General features: G+C 43.4%; 1 protein-coding gene across 3 annotated transcripts in view; it reads right to left on the reverse strand.

Moving 5' to 3' along the window:
* Positions 1-26,243, reverse strand: part of LOC138676356 (stimulated by retinoic acid gene 6 protein-like) — a 128,465-nt gene that overhangs the window by 47,806 nt on the left and 54,416 nt on the right. For all 3 annotated transcript variants that reach the window (XM_069765560.1, XM_069765559.1, XM_069765558.1), the window contains exons 2-5: positions 11,541-11,637; positions 3,138-3,235; positions 2,896-3,035; positions 2,378-2,498 (exon numbers count right to left, since the gene is read on the reverse strand). In XM_069765560.1, coding sequence (XP_069621661.1) covers positions 2,378-2,498; positions 2,896-3,035; positions 3,138-3,235; positions 11,541-11,637 — 456 coding nt within the window. The remainder of the gene's footprint in view (positions 1-2,377; positions 2,499-2,895; positions 3,036-3,137; positions 3,236-11,540; positions 11,638-26,243) is intronic.

Below are 26,243 nucleotides of genomic sequence, written 5' to 3' on the forward strand. Positions count from 1 at the left end.
GTTTACAGCGGTACATCCAGCAGCTGGAGGGAAGTGTTGTGAATTCTGTGGCAGAGCTCCCTCCTGTGGTCACAAGTGGTACTTCGGCTGATTCTCTCTGGGAGCTTCCGTTTGTGGAGGAAAGTGGTACTGCGGCTTCTGAGTTTCCTCCCTCAGGTGATCTTGTGAGGTCGTTAGGTGCTTCTCTACTTAACTCCACCTAATGCTTTGATCCTGGCTTCCTGTCAATGTTCCAGTGTTGGACTTGTTTTTCCCTGGATCATTCCTGTGGCCTGCTGCTCTGCATAGCTAAGTGCTTCTTTGCTATTTGTTTGCTATTTTTTCTGTCCAGCTTGTCTATTTGTTTTGCTGGAAGCTCTGGGAGGCAAAGGGTGTACCTCCGTGCCGTTAGTTCGGTACGGAGGGTCTTTTTGCCCCCTTTGCGTGGTTTTCTTTAGGGTTTTGTGTAGACCGCAAAGTTATCTTTCCTATCCTCGCTCTGTTAAGAAAGTCGGGCCTCACTTTGCTGAATCTATTTCATCCCTACGTTTGTCTTTTCATCTTACTCACAGTCATTATATGTGGGGGGCTGCCTTTTCCTTTGGGGTATTTCTCTGAGGCAAGGTAGGCTTATTTTCTATCTTCAGGCTAGTTAGTTTCTCAGGCTGTGCCGAGTTGCATAGGCAGAGTTAGGCGCAATCCACGGCTGCCTCTAGTGTTGTTTGGAGAGGATTAGGGATTGCGGTCTGCAGAGTTCCCATGTCTCAGAGCTCGTTCTATGATTTTTGGGTTATTGTCAGATCACTGTATGTGCTCTGACCGCTATGTCCATTGTGGTACTGAATTGCCTTTCATAACAGGGAAGGTTGGCGGCTCTAGAGCGTTCAACCTCAGCTGTGGATGTCACTGCTGTCGCTGTTCAGGCTGCAAGTGTAGCCGCAGCCAGTTTGTCCGCTGCCACCTCGGCTTTGACTATATCCTGTCTCCCGCTTCCTGACAAGTTTGCTGGTGACAGTAAACAATGTCGCGGATTCGTAAGCCAGTGCTCCATACACCTCGAGCTCCTGGCGGCGCGTTTCCCTACGGAACGGGCGAAAGTTGGATTTATTTTATCTCTCGTCGGGCAGGGCGTTGGAGTGGGCAACGACACTTTGGGAGCGTGATGATCGTGTGGTACAGAGTGCTCCTCTCTTTTTGGACGCTCTGAAGCAGGTCTTTTTGGGACCCCGTATTACCCACGATACCGCACTCCAGTTATTGACAATTACTGACCAAATACTGCTAGTGTGACGGCAGCCTTACATTGATTATGAAGTGAAGAAAAGCTGAAATCAAATGCTGAAACATCAATAGATATAAAACAAGTCATTTCTTGAATTTATCCCTTTAGGATATTGGGTGTCAAGTTTTAAAATCCAAAAAGCTTCACGTGTTAATTTTTGTTTATTGCCTCTTCAAACTGGGAGACATCTCTTTTGTGAATATTGACAAAGTGTTTGGTGGCACTCAAATAAGCCGCATTTCTATTGTGAATGTTAGTCAAAAGTTCAGCAATTCATTTTTTTATTTTACTTACTATGCTCCAGAAACGCCTCAGGTGTTTCTCATGTTTTTAATGCGGTTTGACATGCCGGAATAAAGGTTATCTACATGTTACATGGGTGGGTGTGCCAGATCCATTCCTGTGTTTTCCTGTGCTTGCTGTGCTCACCAGTGGAACGAGCACCAACCTGGACTTTTGCATTTGGACTCAATCTCATGTGGATTCATCTGGATAACGTTTGCAGCTTCCTACCTCTCTCTCCTACCTGTAGATTTGAAGCCTCTGTCATTCCAGCTCTATTCCTTGCCCACCAGCGCCTCCTCCTGTTTGACTGACAACACCTTTGCCTGAAGTCACACAGCAATGAGGCTGTCAGTCAAGCTAGGGCAAGTGGGACTGGGCGGGGAATAGAGTTGGAGTGACAGAGGCTTCAGATCTACAACTTTATATCAATTGCAATAATAGAAGAGCGGTCTGGCCATATATAAGTCTTGCTGGACTGATCTTTGAAAGGGCTACATGCTCATATAAATTGTTTTGGGAGGTGGGTGAATTCCTGCTCACCAATTCTATTTTAAAAGTACTCAGAGATGACACACACCTGGAAGTTGTCACAACTTTTTCAAGGTTTTTGAAAGTTATGTTCAATTTGTTTCCACCAGAGCTAAATGTCTCCCTATGTTGACTTCATAGCACCCACAAAGGCAGTAGTGTATAAATGTCTAGTTAGACCATTTGATACAAAACTTTTTCCGAGAACTTGTAAGTTTCTCATTTATTGGCATGAACTTTGAAGTCAAAATTTTTGTGCTGGTGGAAATATAAGCTGTGTTCATAGACCTTCTTATCACTTACCAGCAAAGAGAGTAGCAGAATCCTAAAGTTGAACCTATTAGTCTGTGGTCTGTTGATAAGCAGGCAAAGAAAGGGTAATAATCCATCCCAACCTCCAGCGCAGATAGGAGATAGACTAGAGCTATGTACAAAAACATCATCAGAAAATAGGTCATGCACTGAACTTTAGAGATACCATATTAGAAGATCCTGGCTATTCTATTATAGACTATTCTATTATGCATTTATTTAGTAATTTATTTGAGCGGTGGTTTGACATAGATGTACAGAGTCGACTAAGTACCTAAGTATCTTCTAGGTTAGGAGCAGGCATAGCATTGGTGCAACGAGTGTAGCTGCCACACAGGGGCTAAGAAGGATGGGGACCCACCACCTCCAAAGCAGGTGGAATTGTGCATTATGATGAGCTATTGGATTACAAAGTGCCCATATTGTTGTTGCACAGGGGTCCTCTTCTGTCTTTATCCACCTCTGTCCCAAACCATAATATACCCAAAGGCCTGAAGAAACACACCTACCTTTGGCCCAGGTTGGTGCAACAAAGTCAAAATAATTAGAATATTCATTGAAGAATAAAAGAAAAACTGTTGTAGCTGTGGCTCCACATGCGGCCCCGTAAGACCATCTGTTTGAGTAACTGCTGATGAAATTCACAGGCCTAGAATAGAGAGCACATGTACGTGACATCCGCCTATAATACTTCAGAACAGACAATGAATACCAATGCAGGATGACCAACAGAAGGGTAAACTAGACTTACACAACAATGCCAAACCTCTTGCCCAGTGGTATTGCTCCTATAGTTTTTTTATGTTTTGCTCGTCGTTGCAGATAGGACAATGTAACTGTAATTAGAACCTAAAAAGAACAAACATCTTATAAGTGTTTTTTTTTTTTAAGATTAGCATATGTTTGCACTTAGGTTTAACAAGGCTTCAGAATAATACACTGGATCATTTATTTATACTTTCGATAAACAAATTAGGTTTATTAGTACAGAATATTATAACTTGCATTCTAGAAATTAAAATTTGCATTTGGTGTATGGTCACTGTTTAAGATCATTGCTTTTTACTGTAAGATTTACCAGTAATTGTTTTGCATTCTTGGAAGGTGAATAAAGAAGTTGAATGCCATGTGAATATGAGAGTGACTGGTTATGTGGCCGGGAAATAAAGGGTATGGCCACCTTGTAAGCAGAACTGTCAATTTACTACAGTATGTTAGCTTGTTCAAGTAGTGTGTAACATGGGGCAAATAACACAAAATATTAACTGATGGCAGCTTTTAAAGAAAAGTTATAAACCCTGTGTTCCAGTAAGAGAATTGATTTAGACAACGCTGAACTATTATAACTATTATTTGATGGCTGCTATTAGTTAATCAGCACAATACTTTTTTTGCTGTTTAGACTAAAAGGACAAAGAACATTCACCATGCTGTGCCATAGATTAGTCTCAATTCCATATTGTTGCACGCCAGGTGGACGAGTTGCCGCAATGTATAGTGTCACAAGCATGACAATTGCCGGTGTAGAAGGGTTGTCTCACAAATAGTGCTACATCTGCTTGTAGCAGCACTTCTCAACTCGTAATGCAGATATTCCGCTACCAATCCTTTATGCTGCGGAATATTAAGGGTCCTAGATGTAGGACGTAAAAAAAATGAATCGGAACATTATGATTTCTTAAACAATATACAGTTAGGTCCATATATATTTGGACAGAGACAACATTTTTCTAATTTTGATTATAGATATTACCACAATGAATTTTAAACAAAACAATTCAGATGCATTTGAAGTTCAGACTTTCAGCTTTCATTTGAGGGTATCCACATTAAAATTGGATGAAGGGTTTAGGAGTTTCAGCTCCTTAACATGTGCCACCCTGTTTTTAAAGGGGCCAAAAGTTATTGGACAATTGACTCCAAGGCTATTTCATGGACAGGTGTGGGCAATCCCTTCGTTATGTCATTCTCAATTAAGCATATAAAAGGCCTGGAGTTGAATTGAGGTGTGGTGCATGCATTTGGAAGGCTTTGCAGTGAAGTAAACACGTGGCCAAAGGAGCTCTCCATGCAGGTGAAACAAGCCATCCTTAAGCTGCGAAAACAAAAAAAACCATCCGAGAAATTGCTACAATATTAGGAGTGGCAAAATCTACAGTTTGGTAAATCCTGAGAAAGAAAGAAAGCACTGGTGAACTCATCAATGCAAAAAGACCTGGGCGCCCACGGAAGACAACAGTGGTGGATGATCGCAGAATTATCTCCATGGTGAAGAGAAACCCCTTCACAACAGCCAATCAAGTGACCAACACTCTCCAGGAGGTCGGCGTATCAATATCCAAATCTACCATAAAGAGAAGACTGCATGAAAGTAAATACAGAGGGTTCACTGCACGGTGCAAGCAACTCATAAGCATCAAGAATAAGAAGGCTAGACTGGACTTTGCTAAAACACATCTAAAAAAGCCAGCACAGTTCTGGAAGAACATTCTTTGGACAGATGAAACCAACATCAACCTCTACCAGAATGATGGAAAGAGAGAAGTATGGTGAAGGCGTGGTACAGCTCATGATCCAAAGCATAGCACATCATCTGTAAAACACGGCGATGGCAGTGTGATGGCTTGGGCATGCATGGCTGCCAGTGGCACTGGGTCACTTGTGTTTATTGATGATGTGACACAGGACAGAAGCAGCTGAATGAATTTTGAGGTATTCAGAGCCATACTGTGTGCTCAGATCCAGCCAAATGCAGCCAAACTGATTGGTCGTCGTTTCATACTACAGATGGACAATGACCCAAAACAAAGCCAAAGCAACAAAGGAGTTTATTAAAGCAAAGAAGTGGAATATTCTTGAATGGCCAAGTCAGTCACCTGATCTCAACCCAATTGAGCATGCATTTCACTTGTTATAGACTAAACTTCAGACAGAAAGGCCCACAAACAAACAGCAACTGAAAACCACCGCAGTGAAGGCCTGGACGAGCTTCAAAAAGGAGAAAACACAGCATCTGGTGATGTCCATGAGTTCAACACTTCAGGCAGTCATTGCCAACAAAGGGTTTTCAACCCAAGTACTAAAAATGAACATTTTATTTAAAATTATTGAATCTGTCCAATTACTTTTGGTCCCTTTAAAAACAGGGGAGCACATGTTAAGGAGCTGAAACTCCTAAACCCTTCATCCAATTTTAATGTGGATACCCTGAAATGAAAGCTGAAAGTCTGAACTTCAACTGCATCTGAATTGTTTTGTTTAAAATTCATTGTGGTAATGTCTATAACCAAAATTAGAAAAATGTTGTCTCTGTCCAAATATATATGGACCTAACTGTATATTGATTAATATATTGTCATAGAGGAAAATTAAAACTCATAAGACATCTCTAGGGAGGGACACACGTTGAACCTACAGGGCAGAGATAAAACTAATTATAACTGGAGAACTGACACTCCACCCTCCTTTGAAGCAGTGGACCCCTGCAGTGACCAGATGCCGTAATTAAAACAGGAAGGTCTACTCTGGCAACCAGATATCAAAATGGGGATTTGTTTACACAGAGGCATAAGCTTCCTTGGATCTAAGCATCTCTAGCAGTTGGCTGGTGCCAGTGGTCAGATATGAACACTGGGGTTTGCATTGTTCCAATATTTATAGGAGATAGATTTTTGGTGTCGTAGTGAACAGAACGCATTCACTCACATCACTGTAAGGCCATTGTAACACCTCCAAAAGAATAATAACCAATTGTCATATTTCATATCTACCGAAAGATAAAATTGTGATGTGAAGCATGATGACAATATCTACAGCCTGGGACCTTCAGGGACAGAAATTTCCTGTAGGTTGGGGAGCTCATAAAATTCTGAAAGGCTAAGACACAAGTTTGCTGTAAGAATGTAAGGTTCGGCCAGGACTATAGTCATGGCGGAAGAAACCAGGGCCTTTGTGTCCTGGCCTACCCTCACAGAAAAATAACGATCTTCTATCAGCATACCTGTGTCTTCTCTCTCCTCACTGTCAGGGACTCCTGTGCGGTATTGGGGACCTTCTGCAATCGACTTCACAAGAATTGAGACACAGTCCATTTCAAATGCAAAACAAAGAACTTTACTCAATACACTTTGCAGAACATTCTTGTCAGAATCAGCATACACATCAGGCTCCATACAGTACACATCCTGTATCTTCCCTGAACTCTGTCCCACGTCCTTCAGTACATTACGTGGTAATAACGCCTTAAGTGGTACCGCAGCGTTCTCCTTGTCCAGACTCACTACTTCTAGGTTTTGAGAGTATCTGCCCATGCAATGATCTGCCACATCTTGAACCATCTGCGCCTTGTCCCTTCCCCGGTCTGCTTCCTTTCTTCCACTCCAAACTGCAGTAGCTCTGCTGCTGTACACTGTCCTTCTGTCCCTACAGGACTCTGAATGACTGTGATCTCCACTTGAAACATTACGTGACTGCTGTGGTGTCCTGGGCTTAGAGCCCGTGTGGACGCTTCAGGCGCCAATGTCCTTCTCTCTATCTAAAGGTACCTTCACACATAACGATATTGTTAACGATATCGTTGCATTTTGTGACGTAGCAACGATATCGTTAATGAAATCGTTATGTGTGACAGCGACCAACGATCAGGCCCCTGCTGGGAGATCGTTGGTCGCTGAGGAAAGTCCAGGACTTTATTTCGTTGCTGGATCTCCCGCGGACATCGCTGGATCGGCGTGTGTGACACCGATCCAGCGATGTCTTCACTGGTAACCAGGGTAAACATCGGGTTACTAAGCGCAGGGCCGCGCTTAGTAACCCGATGTTTACCCTGGTTACCATCCTAAAAGTAAAAAAACAAACAGTACATACTTACCTACCGCTGTCTGTCCCCGGCGCTGTGCTCTGCTCTCCTCCTGCTCTGGCTGTGAGCGTCGGTCAGCCGGAAAGCAGAGCGGTGACGTCACCGCTCTGCTTTCCAGCCGCTGTGCTCACACAGACAGTACAGGAGGAGTGCAGAGCAGAGCGCCGGGGACAGACAGCGGTAGGTAAGTATGTACTGTTTGTTTTTTTTACTTTTAGGATGGTAACCAGGGTAAACATCGGGTTACTAAGCGCGGCCCTGCGCTTAGTTACCCGATGTTTACCCTGGTTACCGGCATCGTTGGTCGCTGGAGAGCGGTCTGTGCGACAGCTCTACAGCGACGCTGCAGCGATCCGGATCGTTGTCGGTATCGCTGCAGCGTCGCTTAATGTGAAGGGGCCTTAAGGGAAACATTGCTAGCTTACCACACAGCAGCCCCTCCTACAGTTAACCATTTGCTTATACTGGGTAACCAAATACACTATGAATACTATAGTGCCCCCCATCTAGTGGCCATATTTGGGCACTACGCTTTCCCTATTCCATAAATATCAGCAATACAACAATATAACATATACATATACGGTATATATATATATATATATATATATATATATATATATATATATATATATATTTAAAACAAGACAGTAATACACCTACCGTAATAGTGTAGCAGTACCATCATATAGACTTGGTAATACACTTACTCATGTAGCATTACCAACAGGAGTTAACAAATAATCCAACACTGATAATCTGTGGGCAATAGAACACGGGGAAGAAGCAAGGGTATAAACGTAAAGTATCACACTACCTAGAAGAGTGTCCCACTTTCCCAATCGGAGTGCTTCCCTCCACTAAGCTCTGAGCCATTTCTGTGACACAGGTTAAGTACGGTAATTATCTTTCGTTATTCCTTATCATTTTATGTAATTATATATCGTATTGTTTGTTCCCATATTGTATCATCTTGTATATTTTTTTAATACACACTGCCTATCTTTCTAGATTAAATATTTAAAATGTAATACCTCTGTTCAACTTGCTCTGTAAACCACACCCCTGAAGCCATATGCTACCTGTAACGAGTGTCCAATCATCCTGTATAAACGATTGATGGTGGTACCTTTTTTGTTATTGTGGAGTTAGCAGTGACAGTAGTGAGGTATATAGACACATTCCAAGCGTTGGAATAAGAGATGTATATATCATATGCTCGCTGTGAGTTTACCAATAACTGGACTAGTAGTGAAAGCAGCCACGGCATCATCCATCTCTCGTCAGTCAATTGCGTAATTGTCCTGACGATTGTAGGCAGCGGAGTTGCATCTCCCTGACATATTGGTGGCAGTGGAGGGATCAGGGTGATCTCTCTGGTGTCATCTGTGACAAAGTGGTGGTGAGATCTTTGTGATCCCCGAAGTGTTATCCATGACATATCTTTCCAGTTCCATTTTGTACACTGATATTATTCACGGATGAGATGCTGATTGTCTGGGGTCACCTTAAGCTTAATGATGATACCCAACTAAATGCTGTGTACCAAGTAAACATAATTTTAAGATTATCCATATCCTAAACCCCTTCATGAGTTTTTTTTCTTTTTGAAGTTTTGTGTTCTCCTCCCCCATTCCCAGAGCTTTAACTGTTTGTTTTGTCCATTGAAGAAGCTGTATGAGGGATTGTTTTTTGCAGGATGAGTTGGAGCATTAACCTCTTCATGACCGGAGGTATTTTTGTTTTTGCATTTTGTTTTTTGCTCCCTTTCTTCCCAGAGCCATAACTTTTTTATTTTTCTGGCAAAATGGCCATGTGAGGGCTTGTTTTTTGAGGGAGAAGTTGTACTTTTGAACATATTGGTTTTACCATATCGTGTACTGGAAAACAGGAAAAAAAATTCCAAGTGTGGTGAAATTGCAAAAAAGTGCAATTCCACAGTTGTTTTTTATTTTGCTTTTTTCTTACCATGTTCACTAAATGCTAAAACTGACCTGCCAGTATGATCCTCCAAGTCATTACGACTTCATACACACCAAACATGTTTAGGTTTTTTTTTATTTAAGAGGTGAAAAAAATATATATAGTGTTAATACAGTAGAAGGGAAGGAAAAAATTACTCTATTAGGTCACTATGGATTCCCTTCCTACCAGCGGAGGTTGGCACCCTTCAACCTGTGCAATGGTGCCCCCGCTCACCGACGGCTCTCCCTCCCTGTCCCTGGTAAACCCTAACAAAGATAGAGTGCAGAAAGACAACTATAGTGTAACATATGTAAGGCCCAATATTCTACCTCTGATATACCATATGGCACGTGCAATATATCAGGGGGGGGAGGGGAGCCACAATACAGACACCAAAATCATAGATATAGGGAATAGGCAGATATTCTGAGTGAATGAATCAATTTAGGAGATCAAATGCCCCATAGTAAGCCAGCATGTATACTTCTCGATGCGTTTCCCCAATTAGTTGGTTCTTCAGGAGAACACACTGGTGCATAGCCCAAAAGTAATTAGACTTATCTTAGATAGGAGACAGCGTGGGCATGATGCCCGTCCGCATGTATCAAAGGGGCTAATATCTGCGGATGAAGTTGGATCGCCCCCAGTGTAAGGGCAATGGGGTACTCGGTACCAGGTCCCTCGGTTCGGGGAATGGGATGTCACGGTGGCCTGACCCGGTCCGTGGCCCTTTGAGGGGCGTCCGATATAAGGTGGACAGTTTATAGAGATAGTGTTCGTGACGTCACCTGTGGTATTCGATCAGGGTGACCGACGCTGCTTAGGGGTCCGCTGGGGTGATGTTATGGCAGCTAGATGGTATACCTTCCCACAGGTGAAATATGTCCCCAGGGCTTCCCAGAGTGTAGGTGGTGGATGGTGTGAGGCGCAGTGAATAACGAGGACACAGGGTTGCAGTCTCTTTACCTTTTACAGAAGGTTCAGCATCCACAGTCCAGAGTAGGGACCACAGGGTAGGCAGAGTCCAGCCGGTCTGAAGGCAAATCCAGAGTCCCCTTGTCCAGGAGGAATTCAATAGCCTTCCCCTTGCGCACAGTAACGTAGTAGGTCCCTACTTGCATAAGCTACCATAATGTCCTCACTGTTACTTCTCTCTCTCTGTCCCCCAGATGGTATGGATAGGACAAAACCTGTATGACTGATGGCCTGAGGCTTATTTATAGGGACCCTAGAGACGCCCCGACCCCCACAAGTTGCCACTGTGTCTTCTTAGGTATAAAGGTCGGACAGCCAACTTGGAATTAACTGCCCTGCCAGTTTCTGAAGTAACGGCATAGAGCTCTTTACTCCCTCGGTATTCTGGCCACCGGATCTGCGCTTCAGATGGAGGCAGTCTGCTTCTAGCTGGTCTCCCACTGATGTTTCACTCCTGTTGCTATGACTTCTTTTCTCACTCACTACAGCACAATTCCTTTCTTGTCCTTTCTTAGGATGCTGCCACATGGGTTGCAGGCGCAACTCCGTGTCATTCTTTCCTTCTTCCTCAAACTTCAGTCTGGATCTGACCAGGGATCACCCCAGCCAGCTCGACCGGGAGACCTTTCCTCGTCGGTCCCCAGCCAGGAACTCTCCTCTCCTCCTTCTGAACTGACCTACTTCCTAACCAACCCTCCAGTTTTACCCTATGTGAGGAGTGGCCTAATAGATAGAACCCTTAGCTCCCCCTGGTGGACTGGCGTGTGAAGTGTGTGTGTGGCTGTGAAACCTGGACAGCAGATCTCCTTCATTGCCTTCAGACGTAACATCACTCCCCCTGGTGGAAGAATAACATTACTGCAACGAACCAGGACTCTGGGGTGCTGCAGATATTATGGTTGTCATGCTGACCCATTGGTGACCAGCGATCATGTGGCGGGTCACCGATGGGCGGGATAAAGGACACGCTTCCGGTAAGCGCGAGTTAAATGCCACTGTCAGAGATTGACAGCAACATTTAACTAGTTAACAGCCGCGGGTGGATAGCAATTCCACCTGCGGCTGTTGCGAGCACGTGGCAGCTGTATGGATCAGCTGACATGTGCCCGAAAAGGTACGGGCTCAGCACCGAAGCCCGCACCAAATAGGGGGAGTCCAAAGTGGGCAGCGTTCGGCTAAATGCAGGCACTGAGCTGGTTAATAAGGCTATTAACCTGCAGATTAACCTCATATCTGCAGTTAAATGGTGTTTTTTTCTGGTGTCAGGTTCTCTTTAAGTTTGGGTGCATGAAAAGATTGAAGAAACTGGAATGTGGCTGGGTATGTGAAACACAATGGTTTGTTACTCTGACTTACCGAAGGGATAAGAGAAAAATGGACAAAGAGATCCATTCGAATAGATTTGAAACAGATGCCCATGATTTCATTGTTGGTGTCATTGGAGGTGGTGAAGCTTAAAGATAAAAAAAACAGCATATATTAACAGTAATCATTTATAATATCTTATAATAATGTTCAACCATATATTAATAGCAATATTGTTTTAGATTCAAAATCTAGAAATAGAGAAAATGTCATCATTTGCTTGTTGATCACCTTAAAGAAACACTCAAATGAAAGTGTTTATCCTCTTAATATATTGCAATTATCTTATTACATAGCACTGTGTACTTACAATTGCTTATTTTGCCTTTCTACCCAGCATAATTCTTCTCTTTTTTTCTGTTCTATGTAGAAACAGGAAGTCTCTTTCCCCTGCATGAGTGATCCTCCACTTTCTCTCCTGACCCAGCTGATCTCATTACTCATGCAGGAAAAATAGACTTCCTTTTTCTACACAGAGCTTAGAAAGATTCAGCTAGTCAGTTTTTAGTCACACGATGTCATAGAATTAATAGAAAACAGAAAAATTAACTAGGTAGAAAGGCAAAATGAGCAATTGTAAGTACACAGTGCTACAGTATATAATATGATTGCAATATATTTAGGTTATGTGCCCTGTTGTGAATTCTGTGGCTGAGTTCACTTCTGTGGTCACAAGTGGTATTGCAGTCTCTGGGCTTCCTCCCTCAGGTGTTTTGGTGAGCTCGTTGGCTGCCTTGCTATTTAGCTCCACCTGAGTCTGTCTTCCTTGCTCCTTGTCAATGTTCCAGTGTTGGATCTGAGCTACTGCATCTTTCCTTGGGCCTGCTGCTCTGCTAGATAAGTGCTTCTAGTTTGTTTTCTGTTTTTTTTCTGTCCAGCTTGCTATTGTCTTTTGCTGGAAGCTCTGAGAAGCAGAGGGGTGCACCGCCGTGCTGTTAGTTCGGCACGGTGGGTCTTTTTGCCCCTTTGCGTGGTTTTCGTTTTAGGGTTTTTTGTAGACTGCATAGTTCTCTTTGCTATCCTCGCTCTGTCTAGAATATCGGGCCTCACTTTGCTGAATCTATTTCATTCCTACGTTTGTCTTTTCATCTTGCTAACAGTCATTATGTGTGGGGGGCTGCCTATTCCTTTGGGGTATTTCTCTGAGGTAAGTCAGGCTTGTATTTCTATCTTCAGGCTAGTCAGCTCCTCAGGCAGTGCCGAGTTGCATAGGTAGTTGTTAGGCGCAATCCACTGCTGCTTATAGTTGTGTGAGGATAGATCAGGTACTGCAGTCTACAGAGATTCCACGTCTCAGAGCTCGTCCTATTGTTTTTGGTTATTGCCAGATCTCTGTATGTGCGCTGATTACTGCACGCTGTGTTGCCTGATTGCCAGCCATAACAGTGCCCTCGATCAGGCATAGTAGCGCTTTGGACGCAGCATATTTTCGCTTCCTCCAAAATGCTGCGTTTTAATCATGCAGTTAAATACGCATGTTCTTAGTGAACTATGCGGATTAATCGGATCTAATGAATGGCTATGGGGAAACTACATCTCCGCTGCCAAAATTAACATGCTGCGGCTCGTAAACCCGCACCACAGTGAGCTTATGCAGCGGTAAATAGAAGCACAAATTTCTATAAATCCCATCCACTGTGCTTCAAATGTAGAACGCAGCATTTTGGATGCAGTACAAATGTGCTGTGTCCAAAATGCTGCTCTCCCTGATAGTGGGCACACAGCCTAAGAGGATTAAAAACTTTGATGGGAATGCTTCTTTAACCCCTTTCTGACCTCGGACGGGATAGTACGTCCGAAATCAGAAGCCCCGCTTTGATGCGGGCTCCGGCGGTGAGCCCGCATCAAAGCCAGGACATGTCAGCGGTTTTGAACAGCTGACATGTGCCCGTAATAGGCGCGGGCAGAGTCGCGATCTGCCCGCGCCTATTAACTAGTTAAATGCCGCTGTCAAACGCAGACAGCGGCATTTAACTACCACATCTGGCCGGGCAGCCGGAAATGACGGCATCGCCGACCCCGTCACATGATCGGAGGTCGGCGATGCTTCAGTATTGTAACCATAGAGGTCCTTGAGACCTCTATGGTTACTGATTCCCCGGCAGCTATGAGCGCCACCCTGTGGTCGGCGCTCACAGCACACCTGATTTTCTGCTACATAGCAGCGAACAGCAGATCGCTGCTATGTAGCAGAGGTGATCGTGCTGTGCCTGCTTCTAGCCTCCCATGGAGGCTATTGAAGCATGGAAAAAGTAAAAAAAAAGTGAAAAAATAAAAAAAAATATAAAAGTTTAAATCACCCCCTTTTTGCCCCAATCAAAATAAATCAATAAAAAAAATCAAATCTACACATATTTGGTATCGCCGCGTTCAGAATTGCCAGGTCTACCAAATAAAAAAAAGCATTAACATGATCGCTAAACGGCGTAGCGAGAAACAAATTCGAAACGCCAGAATTATGTTTTTCTGGTCACCAAGACATTGCATTAAAATGCAATAACGGGCGATCAAAAGAACGTATCTGCACCAAAATGCTATCACTAAAAACGTCATCTCGGCATGCAAAACATAAGCCCTCAACCGACCCCAGATCATGAAAATTGGAGACTCTACGAGTATCGGAAAATGGCGCAATTTTTTTTTTTTTTTTTTTTTTTTAGCAAAGTTTCGAATTTTTTTTCACCACTTAGGTAAAAAATAACCTAGTCATGTTAGGTGTCTATAAACTCGTACCGACCTGGAGGATCATAATGTCAGGTCAGTTTTAGCATTTAGTGAACCTAGCAAAAAAGCCAAACAAAAATTGTTCTACATTTTTTCACGTTACACAAACAAAAATGTATTTTATTTGGCTTTTATGTGATATACCAACACAAAGTAGCAAGTATTTTGTGAAGTGCAAGCAAAATGATACATGTTTTTATAATCATTTTAAAAACATAAATCTTAAAATTGTGACTTGAATTTAAACTGTAAGAAACTGAAGTATGTATCTGCAGGAATACTCCCTGATGACGTCCTGGTCCAGGAGGGGCTATAGTGCAGAAAAGTGAGTGCAGCCCCAGCCTCCTGCGACACCCTGTTTGAGATTCCTCTCAAATGAAACATCACAGCAAGTGCAATAAGACAAAACACATTTAGAGATTAAATAGATAGGGAGAAGGTTGGGCATTTTATAATAAAGAGAAAGTGGATAGGGTGTAAAGATAAATATTTAGAAAAGACAGTTTGAGGAACCAGACCAACCCTTTTAGGCCGGTTTCACACGTCAGTGTCTCCAGTACGTGAGGTGACAGTTTCCTCACGTACCGGAGACACTGACACACGTACACACATAAAAATCAATGCATCTGTGCAGATGTCATTGATTTTTTGCGGACCTTGTCTCCGTGTGCCAAACAAGGAGACATGTCAGTGTTCGTGGGAGCGCACGTATTACACGGACCCATTAAAGTCAATGGGTCCGTGTAAAACACGTACCGCACACGGACGTTGTCCGTGTGCAGTCCGTGTGCCGTGCAGGAGACAGCGCTACATTAAGCGCTGTCCCCCCCACTGGTGCTGAAGCCGCGATTCATATCTTCCCTGCAGCAGCGTATGCTTCCTGTTCTGGCCGCATCTTCTCCTGTATGCGGTCACGTGGGGTCGCTCATTTACAGTAATGAATATGCGGCTCCACCTCCCATACGGGTGGAGCCGCATATTCATTACTGTAATCGGCGGCCCCACGTGACCGCATACAGGAGAAGATGCGGCCAGAACAGGAAGCAGCGACAGCCAACGAGGGAGCTTGGTGAGTATTTTCAGAACAGCGGGGAGGCGCACTGGGGGTGGGAGGGCGGGGGGCACATAGATCTTTATTTTAAACACTATTATTCATATCTTCTCTGCATCAAACGCTGCTGCAGGGAAGATATGAATCGCGGCTTCAGCACCAGATGCTGGTATGTGTGGTACCCAGCACGGTGCGTGTGGTACCCAGTAGGCACACGGGCGGCACACGTGTGCCACACTGATGTGCCACAGAAACGTTGGGGCACACGGACACGGATAATTCCGGTACCAATTTTTTCCGGTACCGGAATTATCTGGACGTGTGAAACCGGCCTTATAGATAAAGGTCTCATAGGTAGAACTCCTACTTCTCAAGCAGTAAAGTGCATGAACAACTTACAGATTGATGTGCAAAAAATTTGAATTTCCCAAAAATTTGATTTGCTGCGTATCAAAAACACTCCAATGCCTAAAATTGTCCTGAAAGACTTGTATGACATTCAGATGGCTAATAGGCTGTATCCAATCCCTTGTAAACTATTTGAAGCAAACACAGCCTTAACAATGTCAAAGTTATTTCACCATATACAGATATGGGTAAATGGATGGTAACCGATAGTAACTAAAAGTCTGTTCCTAACACACTAACCTTCTTTTCTGCTGCACTGTCACACACCATCTGTAGAGTTACTTCAGTGTTATTTAAGTTTCTCTTCCTACAGTCATGGCCAAAAGTTTTGAGAATGACACCAGAATTATATTTTCACATGATCTGCTGCCCTCTGGTTTTATTAGTGTTTGTCTGATGTTTATATCACATACAGAAATATAATTGCAATCATATTAGGAGTACCAATAAGTTATATTGACAGTTAGAATGAGTTAATGCAGTAAGTCAATATTTGCAGTGTTGACCCTTCTTCTTAAAGACCTCTGCAATTCTCCCTGGCATGCTCTCAATCAACTTCTGGACCAAATCCTGACTGATAGCAGTCCATTCTTGCATAATCAATGCTTGCATTTTGCCAGAATTTGTTGGTTTTTGTTTGTCCACCCGTCTCTTGATGATTGACCACAAGTTCTCAATGGGATTAAGATCTGGGGAGTTTCCAGGCCATGGACCCAAAATCTCTATGTTTTGTTCCATGAGCCATTAAGGCTACGTTCACATTAGCGTTCCGCTAATGTGCGTCGCTGTTGCGTCGGCGACGCAGCGGCGACGCGCCCCTATGTTTAACATAGGGGACGCGTGCGTTTTTTTGGTTGCGTTTTTCGACATGTGCGTCGGACGCAAGAAAATGCAACAAGTTGCATTTTTCGTGCATCCGATTTTCGTCAAAAAACGACGCACGCGTCGCAAAACGCAGCGTTTTTGCGCGCGTTTTTTGTGCGTCGAGCGTTGCGTCGCCGACGCACCGGCGCGCAACGCTAATGTGAACGTAGCCTTAGTTATCACCTTTGCTTTATGGCAAGGTGCTCCATCATGCTGGAAAAGGCATTGTTGGGCGCCAAACTGCTCTTGGACGGTTGGGAGAAGTTGCTCTTGGAGGACATTCTGGTACCATTCTTTATTCATGGCTGTGTTTTTAGGCAAGACTGTGAGTGAGCCGATTCCCTTGGCTGAGAAGCAACCCCACACATGAATGGTTTCAGGATGCTTTACAGTTGGCATGAGACAAGACTGGTGGTATCGCTCACCTCTTCTTCTCCGAATAAGCTGTTTTCCAGATGTCCCAAACAATCGAAAAGGGGATTCATCAGAGAAAATGACTTTGCCTCAGTCCTCAGCAGTCCACTCCCTGTACCTTTTGCAGAATATCAGTCGGTCCCTGATGTTTTTTCTGGAGAGAAGTGGCTTCTTTGCTGCCCTCCTTGAAACCAGGCCTTGCTCAAAGAGTTTCCGCCTCACAGTGCGTGTAGAAGCACTCACACCAGCCTGCTGCCATTCCTGAGCAAGCTCGGCACTGCTGGTAGTCTGATCCCGCAGCTGAAACAGTTTTAAGATATGGTCCTGGCGCTTGCTGGTCTTTCTTGGGTGCCCTTTTTGACAACAATGGAAGCTCTCTCCTTGAAGTTCTTGATGATGCGATAGATTGTTGACTGAGGTGCAATCTTTGTAGCTGTGATACTCTTCCCTGTTAGGCCATTTTTGTGCAGTGCAATGATGGCTGCACGTGTTTCTTTAGAGATAACCATGGTAAACTGAAGAAAAACAATGATACCAAGCACCAGTCTCCTTTTAAAGTGTCCAGTGATGTCATTCTTACTTAATCATGACTGATTGATCGCCAGCCCTGTCCTCATCAACACCCACACCTGTGTTAATGGATCAATCACTAAAACGATGTTAGCTGCTCCTTTTAAGGCAGGACTGCAATGATGTTGAAATGTGTTTTGGGGGTTAAAGTTCATTTTGTGGGCAAATATTGACTTTGCAAATACAGTAATTACTGTTAAGCTGATCACTCTGACATTCAGGAGTATATGCAAATTGCCATTAGAAAAAATGAAGCAGTAGACTTTGGAAAAATTAATATTTGTCTCATTCTCAAAATTTTTGTCCATGACTGTATATCTAGGGCTAAGCTATGACTTCCTCTCACTATACAGATTCACCACAAAAATGCTGCTGCATTCCCTGCTACTGTTTTTATACAAGTTATGATATGATACTTGCGAGGTGTTATGGGGACTTGGCAAAATTCATAGTCATGCATAGTCATGGCTGATAGAATCGTCTGCAATGTGTAATATGGCGGCAGCTTTCTTAGGCAATTTGCCCAAAGCAAATTGTTCAAATTTGTGGGGTCCAACAATTTTCAAAACACTTGATACGTATTTGATTTGCATTGAATTGATTTGCATCTAGCAGATGAAAAAATGCGACAAGTGAAAGAGGAAAATGTATTATTAATTCTCTACTCTCTTGTCATTGCCTGGCAAATAAAACAATGATTTTTTAAATTATCCTATTTAAAGGGTTTGTCCTCTATTAGATATCTCTTTATTAAATGCCGAAGTCCCTGACTAATATAAGAAAATCTTATGCTCACCTTCCACACAAACACTATTCCATCAATGTTGACACTGGTTCTCCTGATGTTTGCGAGGCTTTACATTACAGGAGCCATTAGGTAGTGAAGGATAAGTAGGAATTAAGGCACTCATCACTTCTTAGTTTCACTTCAGTTTTTAGTGCAGGAGCATAAGAGCATGGACAAAAAATTACCAGATCCACTTAGTGAACTGTAGTTGTAAGGGTGGAGATGAAGATCTAGTTGAGAGATATTTTTGGACATTTTATATTGAATTACCGTATATAGTCGAGTATAAGCCGTCCCGAGTATAAGCCGACCCGAGTATAAGCCGAGACCCCTAATTTTGCCACAAAAAACTGGGAAAACTTATTGATTCGAGTATAAGCCTAGGGTGGGAAATGCAGCAGCTACTGGTAAATTTCAAAAATAAAAATAGATACCAATAAAAGTAAAACTAATTGAGACATCAGTAGGTTAAGTGTTTTTGAAAATCCATATTGATTCAGGAGCCCCATATAATGCTCCATAAAGTTCATGGTGGGCCCCATAAGATTCTCCATATTAAAATATGCTCCATATAATGCTGCATAAAAGGTTAATGATGGCCCCATAAGATGCTCCATAGAATATTATGCCCCATATAATGCTGCTCCATAAAGGTTGATGGCCCCATAAGATGCTCCATAGAATATTATGCCCCATATAATGCTGCACAAAGGTTGATGGCCCCATAAGATACTCCATAGAATAATATGCCCCATATGCTGCTCCATAAAGGATGATGGCCCCATAAGATGCCCCGTATGCTGCTGCTGCTGCTGCTATTAAAAAAAAAGACATACTCACCTCTCATTGCTGGGCGCCGAGTGCTGGGGGCCTGAGCAGGTGGGGACACCACCACCGCCACGTGCCGCTGTGTCTTCCGAGTCTCTGCAGTGACTGTTCATGAAGATGGCGCTCACTGACCACGTCATCACGCCCTCTGACCTGAACGTCACAGCCAGAGGATGTGGAAGACACAGTTCGGTGGTGGAACAGGGACAGGTGAATATCGCATGGCTCACCCTCCCCATCATACTCACCCCTCCTGGCACGGTCTCTCTGTATGTCCCTGCTTCTCCAATGGTCTCCGGCGCGCACGGCAGCTTGTTCCTGTGTTCAGCGGTCACATGGTACCGCTCATTAAAGTAATGAATATGCGCTCCACACCTATGGGCATGGAGTCGCATTCATATTCATCACTTTAATGAGTGGTACCACGTGACTGCTGAATACAGGAAGAGCTGCAGGCGCCGGAGACCATCCGAGAAGCAGGGAAGTGCAGAGATCGCGCCGGGAACAGGTGAGTATGATGTGACAGCTGCCGTTCCCCCTCCCCCGCCGACCCCCTGGGACAATGACTCAAGTATAAGATGAGAGGGGCACTTTTAGCCTAAAAAAATGGGCTGAAAATCTCGACTTATACTCAAGTATATACGGTATGTCATTACAGCAAATGTGAGACATCAAAGTTGTTGTGAATGTTACTTTTGTTTCTACAGTTTTTGCACAGCTTCTATAAAGGCTGTGTTGTGAGACAGTGACTGGCGTTATTATGAATGGCCAGTATGTGTCACAGAGGCAGAGGTCCTCTGTTCTTTAATCCTGGAAAGTTTCTCTGGGACTTATAGTTCCACGAGCATTGATTAGTTTATGTGGACTGGGCTTGCAGGTTAGTCAGAGAGCTGGGTGGGTCTGGCTAACCACACACCTCCCATCAATGGGTGTGTCTCATGGGATATAATAAGACTGTGGTTTAGTCACATGGTCTCTGTGTTGGAAGGTCCTGCAAGAGGACAGGTTTCCTGGAAAGCACATGGAGGAGGTCATGTGCCTGCAGAGTCCACGACGGCTATCTGCGTTGGGGGAAAGCTACCGTTCTTTTGAGTGTCTGCATCTGACGGGTTTGAGCTTGTCGAGCAAGTCATAGTACGGGTCAATGATCCCAGTAAGGCAGCTTCCCTGGAAGTCAGGACTGACAATAAGTCAGCATGTGGGCTTGTATGAAGGGCAGACACGTACTGTATATCTGCTATTGGACCAGACTGGTGGTCGCCACATGTTTCATTGCTGTAATTAAATAGAATGTACTTTATCCGGTTTATGCTGTGTCTAAATAACCGGATGAACTATTTAAGTGGAAAACCGTTCCTGTGTGCCTTAATCCTGCTGCCAAGTGAGTGTTCCCCAACACAGTCAGTGAGCGCTATCTCACAGTATATACTGTATTTCCTGTTTATTTGCAGCACCCACAGTCCCTGAGGACAAGGCAATGACAACTTTCTTGCCAGGTAGGATTTCACTTCTTAGCTCATAGCTGCTTTGGACATAGCAGCATTCTTAGCTTCCTGCTGTATAGATGGTGGACTGTACTGTTGCTTTCCTATCCCTGAAGACAACAATTGGGTTGTGTGTGTATAGTGTCATGTGAATTGTGTTGTAATGTACAGTGTGTAGTAGAATAAGTAATGTACGGTGTAGGATATGATAATGTATAGTATAGTGTATAGAATAGGTAGTGTAAAATGTACTGTAGATTGCTGACTGTAGGATAGGTAGTTACATTAGGGTAAGATAGAGTTAATGTTTGTAAGTAGCCCACTGTAGGAAGGATTAATGTTGGGGAAAGTGATGGAGTTACTGTTAGTTGTCAGATAGATTTTGGAGAGTGAATGGGGCAGAGCTGAATAGAAGGGTGACCCTAAGCGAGAGGAAACTAAGGGAGAGAAATAGCGTGATCCTGAAGAGAATTGACCGATGAGACAGAGTTGCCTTCCATAGTGGTATCCTTGTAAAGGACTGTAAGCAAGTGACCACATGCAATGCAAATACAAAGAACTAGGAAGTAGCAACCACTAAAACTGTTTATTTCCTTCACTGATATAGCGGGAATTGTGGTAACTCTAGCAACAACTAACAATGCTAAACAGGATAAGTACTGCAGGAAATATATATTAACGCATATACTATGAATCCTTGGGTTCTCTCAAACTGCTATAACAGTCTCTTGTTAAACATTCTCATAATCTCTGAGCAAGGGGATGATACCGATATACTAGGGAAAGTCACTATATTATCTCTTGTTCTAACACAAGCCGTAACAGGGGCTTCACGCTAGGCCGCAAGTCCTCCTGACAAAATTTAACAAGGCTCGCTGGGCCACCTCCACCTTCAACCAACCCCTGCCCAGTCTGTTGCACTAGCATAGGCAAACCCCTGAACCATATGTCAGTGCTGGAATCAATTAACTGACTCACTCGCGCCTCCCGTTTGTCACCACGGGAGTTATGTCTCGAGCAGTCTTCTCATGGATATTCGGTGCTTGACCAAAAGGTCGATGTCTATGGTACCCAGGGGGATGAGGTCTAAGCCTCGGCTCTTAAATGGCGTAGTCTATACTCTGGATCTTGATGGATGCAGATAGGGTTCTTAGGTCATGACCAGCGTCATCATGGCTTCTAAACTCGCCTAGCGTGGATTGGGTCTTTGGGGCTTGACCGTCAACTTTTGTTTCCGGAACTCACTTTGCACTGCCTGGGTTCTACTTATGGGCTTGCCACAGCCCACTGCCTCAGGCCTTCTTCCTGGACCTGTCACCTTGGCCTCAGCGTCTTCCTTGATACACGTCTTGTCCGTTCCTTTACTTGGAGCTAAATCGCCTCCCATTTTTGCGTGCTGGCTTTTTTTATCAGGGAACTGGGTCATCAAGGTCACCTGACCCAGAGCTCCTTCCCAACTCTTCCTCCCTCAAACTCTCCCTCCTTTGGTTGATTCCAAAGGGTCTCATTTGGACTGTGGATGGCAGTCTTCTTGCATAAATGCTGCACAGTACTTGGAATTCAAGTCTGTTATGTTGCACCTTCTTACAGGATGTCGAGTCACGAACTCTGGAGCTTGTAACACAGAAGGTAATGGACCTAAGCAGGACTGAGTTTGACGGACTAGTGCAGGTCCCGAGTGCAAGGGTTCCAGGGTGCTAGTAGTAGACGAAATAGGATGCAGAACCAAAGAGCAAGTAAGGAAACTTGCTGATCAGGGCTGTAGCATTAAAGCTGGGTTGTGGCGGAGTAGGACTAAACAGTGTGCCTCACTAGCCCTGGAGTAGAACTGCAAAGATATTGAAAGTTACAAATGCGTTATACTATAAAGGAAATGTCCATAAGACTATGCTATCCCTTGTAAAGAGTTTGTGCTGGAACAGAAGTCTCCCTCGTTTAACTGTAAAATGCACGGTCCTGGCCAGCCTACACCACCTGTGGGTGATGCCCACATAGTACAACTCTACACACCCAGCCAGGACCCACACTTTCATGTAATGTGGCAGGCCATAAAAGGAGATGAGTGTCTTGCCCATGGCTACTGCGCCGCGCTACACCTCTTTGCTAACTTTTAATTACCCACTGACTTTAGCTACGACTTGCCCAGCACTTCATGATCCTCCCCCATGTCATTAATGTGAACACCATAATGTCAGATAATGTACAGAGTTATACCCTTTACAAACATAAAAGTCAAAGTCAGATAAATTATAATGCAGTACTGCTTTGCATCCCTTAATCTTAAACAGGCGGGACCATCACTTTTGTCTATGCCAGTACCATTTTTACTCCACTTAGGTAATAGAAATAGAACTTGCAGTTGCATCATCCACATCAGTTTCAAGTACTTGTGGCTTTACGCTGTCCTCTTCCTTACTGCCATCACCTATCTTGAACAGTTTGCCAAGATTCAACCAGTCTATCAGCTCTATGGCAGATCATTCCTTGTAACCAGCAATAGTTTCACTGCCTCGTATTATAATGCTGCGTAGTTGGAAGAAGGAAGAAGTGACAGTGTGTTCATCAGAGACAACTAATTAGGTGATGCTAGTAAATACTAACTCCATTGTGCTTCGAAGAGATAAGGAGGTACTCAGCTGAAAAAGTCAGCCAAGAGTACTTGAGTTAATCTCACAATTAAGCTCTTCCTTTCTTCTGTGTATGTTTTCAGTCCTTCTACCATTCCTTAATATGTACTCCAGACACTACTCTGTCCTAAAGGGCCAGTATGTTCTACATTATAGGGCACACTACCTCTTGCACAAACATCCCTTATACCCAGAGGTCCCAATTCCGTATTCCTGCTTCAAGTCTTTTAGAAACTAGATGAGCCTTCTGATGCCTTTGTTTCAGAAAAGCACCCTTTCTGAAGAGCATTTAACACAAACATAAAAATTGCATTTTTGCAGGTTGTACAGATTTAGACTTTTTTTTTTTTTTTTTTTACAAACAGCTGCCAGTTTTTCAGGATACACAATTAATGTGTATCCTGAAAAATTCTTTCAGACTTACATGTTTTGGATACTATATGGATTCTTACAGCTGAGCTACCTCTATGGAAAACTGTCATACCAAATTTAATCAGTGAGCTGATTTCTAAATTTACTTATTGTGATAAGCAGTGGGGAATATAAGTATTTGATACACTGCTGATGTTTCAAGTTTTCCAACAACAAAGAATGGAGAGGTCTGTAATTTTTATTGTAGGTATACTTCAACTATGAGAGACAGAATCTAAAAATTAAAAAAAAAGAAAATCACATTGTATAAGGCTGGGTTCACATTGCGTTAGTGGGTGTCCGCTGACGGAATCCGTTACATGGCGCAATTAACGCTATGTAACGGATCCGTTAGCGCACCCGTTGACCGCAATGTAACGAATCGCTAACGTATGCCATTTTTGGCATGCTTTAGCGATGTCCCGTAATTTTCTGATGGACCTCGAACGCTGCTTGCAGCGTTCGAGGTCCGTTTCTCGCTAGCGCAGATCGGGCATCTGCGCCAGCGGGATCGCTAAACGCAATCCCTTTTTGTACAAATTTTTAAATATTTAAATTACATTTTATTGTATGAAATAAGTATTTGATCACCTACCAACCAGCAAGAATTCTGGCTTTCACATGCCTGCTAATTTTTCTTTAAGAAGCAATCAACTCATTACCTGTATAAAAGACACTTGTCCACACACTCAATCACACTCCAACTTCTCCACCATGTTCAAGAACAAAGAGCTGTCTAAGGACACCAGGGATATAATTGTAGACCTGCACAAGGATGGGATGGGCTACAGGAGAATAAGCAAGCAGCTTGGTGAGAAGACATCAATCGTTGGCACAATTATTAGAAAATGGAAGAAACACAAAATAACTGTCAATCTTCCTCGGTCTGGGCCTGTATGCTAGATATCTCCTCATAGGAAAAGGATGATTCTGGGAAAGGTCAGGAATCAGCCCAGAATTACACTGGAAGACCTGGACAATGACCTGAAAAGAGCTGGGACCACAGTCTCAAACATTACAGTTAGTAAACACAATACGCCGTCATGGATTCAAATCCTGCAGGGCACTCAAGGTCCCCCTGCACAATGCCAGCACATATCCAGGCCCATTTGAAGTTAGCCAATGACTATCTGGATGATCCAGAGGAGGCATGGAAGAAGGTCATGTGGTCAGATGGTACCAAAATTAAACTTTTTTGGTATCAATTCCACTGCTTGGATAAAGAGGAGGGATGAGTACAACCTCAAGAACATTGTCCCAATCATGAAGCCTGATAGAGGAAACATCATAATTTGGCGGAGCTCTTCGAAGGGGTCAGGATGACTGCACCATATTGAAGGGAGGATGGATGGGGTCATGCATCTCGCGATTTTGGCCAACAACCTCCTTATCTCGCTAAAAGCATTAAAGGTAGGTCATGGCTAGGTCTTCCACATGAAAATGACCCGAAACACACAGCCAGGGCAACTAAGGAGTGGCTCTGTAAGAAGCATTTCAAGGTCCTGGAGTGGCCTAGCCAGTCTCCAGACCTCAAACCAATAGAAAATCTTTGGAAGCAGCTGAAAATCAATGTTGCCCAGCGACAGCCCCGAAACTTGAAAGAGCTGGAGAAGATCTGTATTGAGAGGTGTGCCAAATCCCTGCTGCAGTGTGTGGAAACTTGGTCAAGATCTACAGGAAACGTCTGACCTCTGTTATTGCAAACAAAGGTTTCTGTACCAAATATTAAGATTTATTTTTCTATTGTATCAAACACTTATTCATGCAAATTAATTATGTAAAAATCATACAATGTGATTTTCTGGTTTTTATTTTTAGATTTTGTCTCTCACAGTTGAGGTGTACCTATTATAAAAATTACAGACCTCTCAATTCTTTGTAGGTGGGAAAACTTGCAAAATCGTCCAGTTTTCTGTTATAGCATGGAAATAGCTATTCATGTTTGCAGTTCACTAGAGACAAGTCTGGGAAAGTTCTACTTTTATAAACCTCACTCGAAAAATGATGATTTTGATGTAAAGATTAATAATGGGATACCAGATTGCCAGTCTTTAGTAGTGACATCTATGGATAATCATTGAATATTCTGGCAAACACATCAGCACACATCAGTACAGTAGGAATTTTCATATTCTACTCATACTTTAAAGGGAACCTGGTCATATTGAAAATGGTACCCAATATGCAGACAGGATGATCAGGTGGATATACATTTTTGTTGGAAAATATTTAGTATGACTTGCATTTTAGTTATTGAAATCCCTGGTGTTTGTATGCATGTGTCCAGTGGGTGGTCCTATTCTGTTATGGACAGTCTTCCCAGCATTACTGTGTATGCAGAGACATCTGTCAATCAATGAGTAAGATCAGTAAGATCACTCGCTGTATCTTTTGCAACAAATCTATTTAACATTCTGCTCAGCTTTTTCTTCTTTACACCACACTGTCCACAGATCAGACTGCATGTACAATGTGACCGATTTCCTATAATTATGGCCCACAGAAGTCTTCAATAGAAAGCCACCA

This window comes from Ranitomeya imitator, chromosome 4 (assembly GCF_032444005.1).
Source record: "Ranitomeya imitator isolate aRanImi1 chromosome 4, aRanImi1.pri, whole genome shotgun sequence".
Classification (NCBI taxonomy): Eukaryota; Metazoa; Chordata; class Amphibia; order Anura; family Dendrobatidae; genus Ranitomeya; species Ranitomeya imitator.